Source organism: Zosterops lateralis, assembly GCF_965231275.1.
Source record: "Zosterops lateralis genome assembly, chromosome: 11".
Classification (NCBI taxonomy): Eukaryota; Metazoa; Chordata; class Aves; order Passeriformes; family Zosteropidae; genus Zosterops; species Zosterops lateralis.
Window position 1 is genome coordinate 10,723,736 of NC_139771.1, and position 12,846 is coordinate 10,736,581.

A 12,846-nucleotide genomic window follows, 5' to 3' on the forward strand; every position below is an offset into this window, starting at 1 on the left:
ACAACAAAATGTTTGAGAAATTAGGAAGAAAGTCCCTTTGTTTGCCATCTCAAATTTACATGGAAATAAATAGGCCCTAGGAATAAGTGAACTAGAATAAACCAGATGATTTTAAAGGCTTCAGGAATAACGAATGACAAGAGGGACAAAAAAAATCAAATACCCAGCACCTAAATGCTAAAGAAACTTTCACATGAAACCTGCAGTGCAGAAGAAAAGGACATGTCAAGAATTTTGCACAAAACAGCCGCAGCAGAAAAATGTCAGATGTTGCCCTGGTGTCAGTTCTCATCCAGCTCTCTTGCACATAATTCATCACATCTACAGTGACCTCAATTTTCTGTGATCATGTGTGATGACATCATATTCCCACAACTGGTGGGAAATAAAACAGCAAGGGAGAAATCAATCAGGCTGCTGTTTAGAGTGACTTCAAACACAACCAAATTCTTGGCTAAACTTCCTACATCCACTAACAGTATTTTAAGTAAATTTGCTTTCAAGTACTGGGATATTTCTATTCAGAAAGAAGGCAAAAAACTCAAAGGGCAAAACAGTATTGGAAATATCATCAGCTTTGACTTTGTTGTGTCAATTATCATACTACAAAAAGACTGGCACTGTATCTCTCATAGAAACGGTTTTCGTTAAAGTGATGCATCATACTTGTGCCTTGCATTTAAAATTGCAACTCAAAAAACAAAAGCCCAAAGGAACAGTCAAAGTTCAGTTATTTTGGCAACCCACTACTGAGACCTTGGAGCAAATACAAATTGTCTTTATTTCATACTGACACTTTGATAAGGTGTTTTGAGGGTAGCACTTTCTCAGAGGTGGGTAACCTTAGTCTACAAGTGTTAAATTTTAACAGTATCCAAGCACCAAAAGCCAAGCACTAGCTCCAAAGATGTACTTAATTTCATTATAAAGCAGATTTTTAGGCATTATTTCTTTTTGTGAACATCCATTGTATGCCCAACAGGTCCTACTTTGAGGACACAGCTGTTTGATAACAAAGATTTACCACTAGACCACAAAAATACAGATGCACAGAACAAGTGCCGCTTAGACGCCGAAGAGCAAATGGTCTAAATTGCAGCCAGTCCAAAGAGATATGACCAAAAATACAGGTACAAGTACAGCTCCAGCCCAGCCAGAGCAGCATGCACAGAAGTGGAGTATTTTAAATCAAAACAAAGTTTGTATTCGGCTTCCTGGAATAACAACAACAACAACAAAAAAACAAAACAAAATTCCCCAAAGCAGAATTGTGTCAGAATCCTAGAACCCTTTCCCTCTCCTTTTAATGCTGCTTTTTAACTGCCCCCATTTCACATCACAGTTGTGGTGTGGTGCACTAGTACTTTATGAAAAACAGAAAAATTATTGACTGTAGTGTGACTTCATAGTGAATGGCTGACAGTGATAATTTCATGGATCCCAATTCTTTTATTCCTTTTCCAGTCGTGATCCTCACCCCGGGCATTTGACTTTCATTGACAGGTGCATCTCATTCCACATTTGCAGATTTCCCATGTAATTGGTATCTGAGCTCAGGGTATTAACAAGAGTTTCTGGATGTCATCTGTGCTCCTTGGGTGTGTAACAGAGTCTCACCATTGCAGCAGGAACAGTGACTCTCATACTGCCTGCCCAACATGCAAAAACACACAGAAGGCGTGTTGATGCAGTGTAAAGAAAAGTTCCAGCATTACAACTCCTCGTTCTGGTTTCCATGTTGTCCAACACTGATTGAGGAAAAGTGTATTTACAAGACTCATACACAAATTTTTGCATTTGGTCCGAGGCACCTGATTAGTACTGACAACCTAAATTAAAATGGAAAATTAAGTTTTATTCTGGTCCATTACAGCTTTAACTCCAAACTCTCCAATTTGAAGGTGTGATCTTCAAAAAAGGAATCCAAATACATTCTGAAAGAGTATTTTCCTATGTACCACTCAAATCCATGAGATTAGAGGATGGAAAAGCCTTCTACATCAGCCCCTTAGTGGAATTATCTGACAAGGGGCTCGTATCTAGATCTACAGACACAGACAAGTAACATCCATTCTTTCCACTCTTTCATGGTAATGAGACTCAAAATTCACTAGATATGAGTAATCAGATAACATCCTGATTGCTACAAGACCAGAATTCATTATCAAGGAAAGAAACTTCACTCTAGCAAAGAGCACAAGCAGATTCGCATCTAAGCAGCCACAACACTCATTCCTTTCAGCCAGCATCAGAACTAGAAGTACAGCCACTAATGGCAATAAAGACTAATTAGAAGGCTTTACAAAGTCAGTTTAAGCAAGTTTCAAAGTTGTAACTCTTAGGCACAGGTTCTGGCAGAATCTGGATTTACCTGAGTTTTCTGCTTGTGGGGGAGAAGTGGTGGGAAAGGAAACATTCCTTTCTTGCACAGAAACATGAAAACAGTCTCAAGCCAATACTCAACATCTGACAAGGTCTAGTGTAGTAATTACAAGACAAAACAATTGGAATCAAAGATACCATTTAGTAAAAAGAAACAACTGCCTTTCAAATCTGCCATACTGAAAAAAAACCCTGAACACATGAAAACACTGTGCTTACAACCGTATTTATGGAACTTGAGCATCAGAGAGGTTTTTCTCACCACTACTGCAAAGGAGCTGCAAAAAGAAGTTAAATGGAAAAAAAAAATCCCTTCCAAATATTCATTTAACAAACATTAATTAAAACCTGTAAAGGCTTCAGGTTACTAAATGTGAAAGGGGCTCAAAAATTTTCAGGAGTCATTGAACTAAATCCAAGTCAGAAAGTTGACTCTTCTAACACATAATTAAAAAACAATTTTCTTAAAAAAATTTTTTGCACATCTTCCTCATCAATTTATAAAATGCAAACAGTATGCTAGAAAAGTTTGAACATAAGGGAATGTGCTTTGGAAACATTATTAAAATATGTGTTTCTATAGAATGACACTATCAAGTTTATGATACTTCTTTTCTCCTCACTGGCTACACTTTGAGAATGTCCCTCCTCTCTTTCCTGGGTCCATGAGAAGCTAAGATTTAGAAAAGAAGAGCTCCCATACTGCCAACTTCACTCTGTTCCTTTACAAAAATTTCAAAGTACTGATAAATGATGGTGACAGCGAGCAGAATTCCAGTTCCAGAGCCAATTGCCCCAAGGAAGTCTGCCAGCACAGAGAGGGCACCGATACAGAGCCCACCAAAGGCAGCAGCTGTAGGGATGTACCTGTAAAACATGAAATGACAATAGAAAAGGGGCCATTAGAGTTTGCTTAGGATAGCAACAAAAAAGTCAATGGCAGAATACTCTCTTCTCTTGTGAGTTTGCAATCAAAGGTAAGGCACATGCAACAATGCCAGTACACTGGGTAAGGAAATAAAATGCTCAACCTGACTGGAGAAGAAAAAAATGCTACACTAAGAGGAGAAGGTATTACAGTCCACCATACAATTATGCATGAACATTAAACTTATGGCCACTGGCTCTTCAAATCATCTGCAGATGACTGAAATTCAAAGTTACAATAATACAGTGTACACAGGTTATACCCTGAAATCTGAAAACCTAAAGACATTGACCCCTGCCCACCTCTGCACCTAGGAGATTGAAGTAACTACTTGTTTTAGAAGAAAGGTCTGCATGAAAACAGTATTCAAGATGAATAACACACAAAAAATTACAGTAAGAAAATACTTCTTGGTCAGCTTGAGGAAGTAAAGTAAACTGAAATGTTCATTATTAGCTATCCTGAGAATATATAAATGAAAAAATAAAAGGTCCAGAAATTAAGGCAAATTCTTTAAATGCAAGGCAAAAATAAGCTGTACTGTACATGTCTTCCATTAGTGAGACAATGTTCTATGTCTCATACATGTAACATCAAAACTGAAATAATATCTGTGTTCTAGGATCTAGAAAATGGAAGTCAAAGCAAACTTTGCCATGTGTTTGCCCATAACACTTTGCATGAACAGCCAGTGAATAGGCAGCTCACCTGTTGAGTTCATGTACCATTGAAGTTTCTCTGTGTCCTCGCATTACCATTTGCTGTTCTTTCAATTGCTTGGCAACCTATATTGAATCAAGGAATGGAACAAGTGAGTTTAGTGTCATTTACCAAGGCCATGAAATGTGCTGTGCAAGTACTTTGGGAAAACAGAAGCAAGACATTGCAGTAAATGGTAGTGGGGTTGGGCACCTTCTGTATTGTTTAAGGTTTGGATTGTGTTTTACATTTTTCATCTGAATTAAAAATATCCAGTATTTTAACTTCAGAAAAATTACAGTCACAGGCACTTTTATATCTGTCAATTATACAAAGCTTTCTGGACAATTCTAGTCCTACTGAGAAAAGGAAAATTTGGATACTGGTAGGCTCTCATACACATAATTCAATCCACGTTTTGCCATCTACCCTTCTCCTGATGAGGGTTTCATAGATGTTGCAAAACCATTCCTTGAAGTGTCCATTCCATTTCAGTTTCCTGCATTCAGCTGAATCAATTTATTTGTGGAGCCACACTAGAAACCAGATTTAGAATCCCTTCTTGGAACATTATTCTTAAACTGGATTTCTGCAGCTGCACAGGGTTACAGCACAGCTCTGCAAACATTTTACTAACAACTCTGGGTAACAAACTCTAGCAGGGGAACATGAAGGTGCGCATCACTGACAAAGCACACTTACAGATGAGCTAGCTGCCAGTTTTCCACTACACAGTGAACATTTAAGTAATGATAAGCCAACTTTTATTTCTGACCTTTTTTGCATGAACTTAAAATAATTTTACTCAGTATCAGGAAAAGTATTAAAGTATTAAAACTGTCTGTTGGTTTACTCTGAAATTAAAAATTTCCTAATTCCAATGAAAGCAATTTAAGTTTTGATGTTGTTTTGAAAAAGCAGTAAAGAAAACAGGAAAAAATGACCCCATTCTGTCTTAATCTTTCCCAATTAAAAAAAGACACAAACAATTGTTTACACAAACAATTAATATTACCAACAAGATTATCAGCAGAACAGCTTTTTCAGAAAAAAGTCAGTCTTATTCTTACAACAGACCATATGTTTTCATCATGTAAGCTTACATAATTTGTAATTTTAAACTTACATCTTTGGCAGAGGAGCCAGAGACTTCAATCCATGTCTTAGAGAAGAAAGCACAGGAGCCCAACATAAATACAATATAAACAACTGCATGTACAGGGTCTTCCAACACTGAAGAAAAGGACTCTGGAGGTGACAGGTAATAACAGAGTCCACCAACTGGGTAAGCACGAGCAGGGCCTCCAGATGACGTGTCCTGGAAGAAGGAAGCGAGCAGTCAGTCACCAATCTTCTCACTATTTCTTAGCCATTAAGCCAAGTCTTAGAAAAGTTTGTATCACTTTTGTGCCACTTTGCATCATTACTACTGCAGCAGCACACATATCTATATTCATCACAGCAAGCCTCATATGCTACCAATTAATTCAAACAAATTATTAATTCAGGAGTTTCAGTGTGCATGACTACCTATCAAAGTGTGTCTTAATATTCAGAGAACATCTCTTCCAGCCCACATTCCAATGGTGCCCTTGTAAAGATGTATGCAAGGTGAGAAGGAATACTCACAGACCAGGTGCCCAGCAGGCTGACCAGCAAGTTGCCACTGAAGCGGGCAGAAAGCATCTGGGAGATGACGTACAAGTTTGACACCAGGGCAGACTGGAGAATAATGGGAATGTTGGAAGTGTAGAACAACTTGATAGGGTAGGTGTTGTACTGGCCCCGGTAGCGAGCAGATTTGATGGGAAGATCCACTCTGAAGCCCTGAAAAGTTTTCAAAAGAAAGTCCCCCATTACATCTGGATGTGAACCCATACCAGAGATCATAAATTGCAAGTGCAAGGCCTTGAGAGCAACAGAAGAAATCTGCAATCATTTTGTGCAAGTACAAATACTCTGCCCAGAAGGGCCCTCTTCTCCATGAGGAGACCCCTTCTGCAAAGGGTCTGCAAGCCTGCATGGTCGTCTAAACACACACCCAGACACAAGAAGGTATGAAAGATTTAGACATCAGAAGAAATCTGAAGTTTCAAGAAGACTGAAAAAAGCATCCAGGAAAAAAAATTTAAAACTTCCTATATTCTTCAGCAACAAACAGTAAGAGATACACAGGGCTAAAAACTCCAAAGTATTTCCCAGTAAAAAGCAATAGCATTTGGGTTAGACAGTATCAGATGCACACATGCATCTAGAGTATTTTTATTTGGTTTTTTGTTTCTTTTTTCAGAGACCAAAGTAAGTTTCAAGTCTTCTGTGTGGCTACAGTAAGTGTGATTACAGTAAATGAACAGATTAAGAGAAGGCAGTCTATAATGAACATCCAGATGCAGCAGTTACAAAAATGAGCCTTGTGAATGTATAATTTCTTGTAGAAGGAAGCAAGTTTCAGACCTACTTCCATATAATTTTACAACCCTCGTTATTCCAACTGACCTGGAAGTAAATGACAATTGCAAAGACAAAGATGGTGGCAATCAGATTCATGAGGTTGGGAAGATTCTGACGGTAAAAGGCCTCACGAAGAGCTCGGACTTTGTCTGTGCGAGTAGCCAGAAGATGGAACAGAGCAATGATGGCTCCCTCAAATTCCATGCCTTGGAAAGGAAAAGAAAAAGGTGAGCTGTTATTATCCCCAAGCATCACTATTTTATCCCATTAAGCATACTTCCTAACTACAGGATTAAGAATGGGATTTCTCTAAGTCTTTTGCATCTTGAGCATGTTCTTAGGCTTTTATACTGTCACCCTTTATATCAGCTATGTTATTTCCAAGGTTTTTTTAAATCCCCTTGTAGTGGCCTAGAAACTAAATCATAACCCAGCATGGGATAACATCACTGGTCTCTAGAAACATTGACAAGCACAAAGTTCTTTCTTTCTTCTTCCTGATCAAAAAAAAAAGTAAGCTTTCAGGGAAGTATCAGGCTTTCTAGTGTCAGCTGTGGTGAGATACAAGTTATTGTTTGGATTACAGCAAATGGCATAACCTCACTTCTGTTTTCTACTATAGCAAACAGGATCATCTCCAGTGGAGTTTGGAGAACAATGTCTTTAGAGCAAAGTGTAAAAAAGGCAACAAGCAGAAAGAAATAGCTAATATTTGGTCAGTAAGTTGGGCAGTAACCGTAACACAATGGCAGTCTACTACTGCTGACTTTTAATGAAGGCACTGTAAGAAATTCAAGTTCAGTAAGTATCTTGTGAGATATTACAAATTGAGAAAAAAATGTCTTTGTGCTTGCACTTTGCACAGCAGCATCTGCTGCATTAGCAGGATTCACTACACAGTCAATATGGTAGTAACAGCATAACAGTGGAAAAAGAAAAGAAAAAGATGTTGCCTTTTTGTACAAACTATTGGTAAAGAAAAGACATTGTGCCATATTACCTCGCCCAGTGTTCACTGTGGTGGGGCTGAATGCTTTCCACACAATGGTCTCACAGATATTAGTAGCAATGAAGAGAGAGATGCCAGAACCAAGACCATATCCTTTCTGGAGCAGCTCATCCAAGAGCAGAACTATCAAACCAGCAACAAAAAGCTACAGTAGAAAAACAAATGCAGCATTAGTTCCATGTCTTTTTCACTATGTTAGAAAAATAATGGGTATTAAAAGATTAGACTATATGTGAGGAAGCAGGTACACTTGGGCCTTTTTTCTCTGCACAAGGGACAGCCTGTCCATAAGGCTGATTTTTTTTACCTTTTCAGGGAAGGAGTAAGTAGAGAAGACTAGAAATTACCTGGATTGTGATAAGCAAGCAGATACCAGCACCCATCTCAGATGGGTCTCCGTACATTCCAGTCATTACATACACAATAGACTGTCCAATGGTAATGATCATTCCAAACACTACAGAATAAAAAGAAAAAGTACGTATTTGTCCTGGATGTTTATGTCATTGGGCAATTAGAGAAATAGAAATCACTTCTTTGTAGAGAATCTTGGTTTCAGCTGAGATAGAGTTAATTTTCTTTGTAGTAGCTGGCAGAGTGCTGTGGTTTGAATTTTCTATGAGAATAATGCTGATAACAGGTTGATAATGCTGTTGTTTCAGCTGCTGCTCAGCAGTGCTTACCCCAAGTCAAGGACTTCTCAGTGTCCCCTGCTCTGCCAGCCAACAGGTGTATAAGAAGCTGGGAGGGAGCAGGACAAGGACAGCTGACCCTAAGTGGCCAGAGGGATATTCCATACCACAAAACATGAGGCTCAGCACCAACTGGGGGGATTGGCAGGAGGGACTGATCACTGCTCAGCAACTGGCTTGGCATTGGTCAGCCTGGTGGTGAGCATTGTATTGTGCATCACTTGTTTCTCTGAGGTTTGATTTCTCACTCTCCTTTTTGTTACAGTTGTTGCTATGGTTGTTATTATATTGTACTTTGTATCAGTTATTGAACTGTTTTTATCTCAACCCACTATTTTAATTTTTTTCTTGATTCTCCCCTCCTTACCACAGGGGAGAGAGAGCAAGCAAGTGTGCCATGTGATACTTAGTTGCCAGATGGGGTTAAACCACCACATTTGGGAAGGAATACCTAAGTTACAGGATGTCTAAATTCAAGAGCAAGTTAACTTTGTTGTCTGAAATCTGGCACTGAAAATAGAAATGCACACAGATAGTTCAGAAACAAAGGCACTTAGAAGCAAGCAGGTTTGGTTAGCAAAGGCTGTTTTAGATACTGAAAACTCTGAGAGTGTTAAGATATTACTGTAGCAATTTATGATTTTTTCCAGTACACATATCAGTAAAAAAGTGTTCAGCTTCAAATACCTATAAAATGCACAATTTTTTCTGGAAGTCATTATCATCTGACCACAGAGACCCGTTACTGATGAGAAAGACCCATGCCTGGAGCTGCAAGGTATAAGCAGCTACAACCGACGTCTTAAATCACTATGAAACACTCAGATTAACACTGACCATTACAGTTCAAAAGTTGAGTCTCCACAGTCTCTACATTGCTTCACTTATCTGAAGAGATTACAGCAGCAATGCCAGTTGCACTGACACTTTTCCTTTTCACACCTTTCTGAAGGTTAACAGCCAACAAGGCAGAGAGCTGTCAGTAAAAGACCAATGAAATACAGGTTTCTGCAGCACAACACGACACACAGCACAACAGAAACCCACAAGTCCTGCACCATTCATGCCATGGTAAATTCACACTTTCCAGTGTTAGGGTGACATACTCTAAACCACCAGTGCTCAACACAAGCTTTTACTCACATTTCTGGGCCCCGTTGAAGAGAGCTCTGTCCTTTGGGGTGTCACCAACCTCAATTATCTTAGCACCTGCCAAGAGCTGCATGATGAGCCCTGAAGTGACAATGGGTGAAATGCCCAGCTCCATCAATGTTCCTGCCAGACAAAGGAAGAACAGTGGAGTTCAAAGTAGTTTTTATCAACCTTTACATCACAATGGAGAAGATCTAAAACTCCAAATCTCCGTAAATGTAAAAGTTATCAATGATAACAGAAGTTTGTTAGAAGTCAGTTTGATACATAGCACTCCTCAGTACCTCAAAAATACTGCGTTCACTTAAAAAGACTTTCGCTGTCAAGAATAGATTTACTCTGCATAAAACAAAGTATGAGATAAACTGAAAGCTCAAATCATATAGAATAATAAAGTGAATTCAGGAAACTGTCACTATTCTTAATTCATACCTGTATTAGAAAAGCCTCTACAAGAAAATTAAATTTATATAAACCACTATGCATTTCAATCTTCTGTGTGACAGACTCAAAGATGTCACCCAGGAAACCACAGCACTCAAGGAACATGATTTTGAAACACAAATCTTGAAGATTGCAACAGCAGCAATGCAGGTAATTTGGAACTGTCTCTTCCCTAACCATTTCCCTTAAAAATAAACCAAACCAAAAAAGCAACCAACCAAAAACCCAAACAAACAAAAAAACACCCACCAAAAAAACCCCCAAAAAACAAACAAAAACCCACTCAATTTTTGTACATATAATAAATAGATTGCACACAGTCAACCATAAACTTATTTTGTCCAGAAAGCTGTGCCTTTTTGAATGTCACAGTGGTTTATGACTTTGAATAATATAGAAAAAATACTTCTCTCTCTCCACTTCAGTTTTTATACTCATTACAATGGAATGGCATGCAAGTCCAAAACCATTTTGATTCAAGTTTAAAAAAATGCTCTCCTGAAAGTCTGGCCATACCTCTATTTGATGCCAAAATCACTCTCATCCAGTAGAAAGGATCTGCAGAGTCTGATGACATAATGCCAAACAAGGGAATCTGCATTTCCAACCAAGAGATTAAATTAGAGACTTCATAGCATGGTTTAAACATTTCAGCTCTTCCTCAAAAAGGGAAGCAAACATACCTGGCAGCATACTAAGAAGATGAAGAGTGTGATGGCTGTCCATAGTACCTTCTCCTTAAACTGAATCTAAAGGGAATAAACACAATACGAAAAACAACAACAGATGCTAAAGCTGTCAAGATAACAAGACTTAAGCCTATCAAGCAAACTTTCATAGTAGCACACTTGATTTTTTTGTGGAGGGACAAAGTACACAACACCCTAAAGAAAATAATGTACTGTTCATCCCTTTCATCCCACATAAGACCAATGAAAGCTACAAAGCTTTATTCAAAATTTAATCCAAATAAACAAGCTTATGTCAATGCAAGGTAATTCTAGCACTTCCACAGAAGTAAGTCTTATATTTTCATGAGTAAGAGCTCATGAGAAAAAAGCAGTAATAGGGAGCAGCTTATGTCAACAAATAATCTTAGATTAGACCTTATGAAGCAAAGGTTTTCAAGTTGCTGCTTTAACTGACTCTGGTTTACACTTCAATCTGTACTGCCTCCAACATCTCACCGTGCACTGCTGTGACATAAACGAATCTGCCCAACAGCATTTACTCTTGTACAATCACACTCCCATGAGATGCAACACACATACACTCCACTAAAAACAATGGTGCCTAAAACTGCCATTCTCTCATGAGGGAAGAAATTCCAAATTCCACAAATGCAAACTCCAAACATTTTATATCACACAAACACAAACCTAGGAAGAAAATTTCATTAACCTACCTTCCGTTCTGGCTTTTGGATTTCAGGCAAGATAACACAGAAGGGCTTGATCACTTCAAGAAATTTTACTGTACAGAAATAAGTTAAAAGGCAAAGTGAACACACAGATACAACCAACACTGGAAAAAACTCAAGCTGAATTGAATTTGGACATGGACTTTACATAATAAAAGTCCCAGTTCAGGGGAATTTTTGGTTGGTTAGTTTGGGGCAGGGGGTGTGTTTTGTATTATTAAATTCTTATCTGTTCTAATTACACAGAGATGCAGCTAGCACATTTTAAGGACAGTATGGACTGGGAACAGAATTAAAGAAAGTCAAGTTTTCCCATTTCACCGAGTAGGTTGACAGCACCAAAAAACCTCTGTCATTGCTTTACATGAATTTATCAAGACCCCAGAACTTTTGCTTCACGGTAGTTTCTTCCCAGCCTGATATTAGAGAAAAAAGTGCCTTGAGCATTGCAAATATATTACTTTTGAGCCATACATTTTAAGAATTCCTGCACACTTTTGGGCCATACAGCTTATGGCCACAGTTCCTACCCACTCAATTCAGAAGGATCAATTCAAGTTAGTCTACAGAATATCTCATGCCATGATCCCCTCCTACCCAAAAAAGACACATCCTTAGATCAGAAGTCTGTCTTAAAATAAGCATATAATGAAGAGAGGATTTGCAAAGTCACAAGTTCTCCCATAAGCAGAGAGCTCTCAATTTGAAAGAGAGTTAATTCTAAATCTGCTAAGACAAATCTAAGGTTGCACTTGAACTAAGAAGAGTACAACAGTGCAGAAGTGAAATTACTGGTGCCTTTCTCCCTTTTCATGGAAGGCTGCAACTTCAGCGGCAGCTTAGTAAAGCTTTAAGAACAGCTCACAAAAAAAATATTTTCCTAATTGCAAACGATTATGTCTGAAAAGTTACACTGGACCGCAACATTCAATTTAATGCAAATCAAGGATCTCTCCAACATCTACAGCAATACAGCAATCAACTAAGACGCTTTCCAAGCAGCTTTTTCTCGAGGATCCTGCAGATTCACACTGATGGGTCACTCCGCGATGCAGACACAGCCCCTATGCCAATGTCCCTGGCAGGGTCATGCCCGAGGTGACACACCGCCCCCCCACCCCGGTACCGCGCCCGGCTCCCTCAGCCTGCCACGGGGCACACGTGTTCCTCCTGCCCCGGGACGAGCTGCCACCCGCGGGAACGGCGCTCTCCCGGCCAGAGGGGAGCAGCGAGAGCCCCGCGGGGGCCGCTAGAGCAGGGGTGTCCCCGGTACTCACTGCCCATGGCGGCGCCGGCGGAGCAGCAGCGAGCGGCGGCCGCGGAGGGAGGGACACGTCAGGCTCCGAGCGCGGCCGCCCTCTTCCGCTTCCTGCCACGCGCCGCGTCCGCCGCCGCCGCCCCGCATGCGCCGGGCCTTGGCCACACGGCTCCCCTCCTTCGCCTACAACTCCCATGGTGTTCTGCGGTTAGAGGGGAATGATAACCTCCACAGCGCGGGTGCTCGCTATGGTGGCGCGCAGCTTGCTGGGAGTTGTAGTCCTGCACCTCCCGCCATCTTGGTGTGGTGTGGGACTGGTTCCTGTGTCAGGCTGTGTCGAGGGACGCCTGGTTTAGCTACCAGAAGGCGTAGCGCTGGTTTAACAGTTTTCAACAGATAAATACATAAATA

General features: G+C 39.9%; 1 protein-coding gene across 1 annotated transcript; it reads right to left on the bottom strand.

The window, feature by feature from the left end:
* Positions 1 to 762: 762 nt before the first annotated feature.
* On the bottom strand, positions 763 to 12,547 carry SEC61A1 (SEC61 translocon subunit alpha 1). The gene is made up of 12 exons (XM_083869667.1): positions 12,455 to 12,547; positions 11,163 to 11,230; positions 10,441 to 10,506; positions 10,274 to 10,352; positions 9,305 to 9,436; positions 7,817 to 7,926; positions 7,461 to 7,614; positions 6,506 to 6,666; positions 5,639 to 5,836; positions 5,136 to 5,327; positions 4,019 to 4,095; positions 763 to 3,249 (listed from the first exon to the last, which is right to left on the bottom strand). Exons 1-12 carry the CDS (start codon positions 12,459 to 12,461, stop codon positions 3,063 to 3,065), a joined length of 1,431 nt encoding a protein of 476 aa, XP_083725793.1. The 5' UTR covers positions 12,462 to 12,547; the 3' UTR covers positions 763 to 3,062.
* Positions 12,548 to 12,846: the final 299 nt, after the last annotated feature.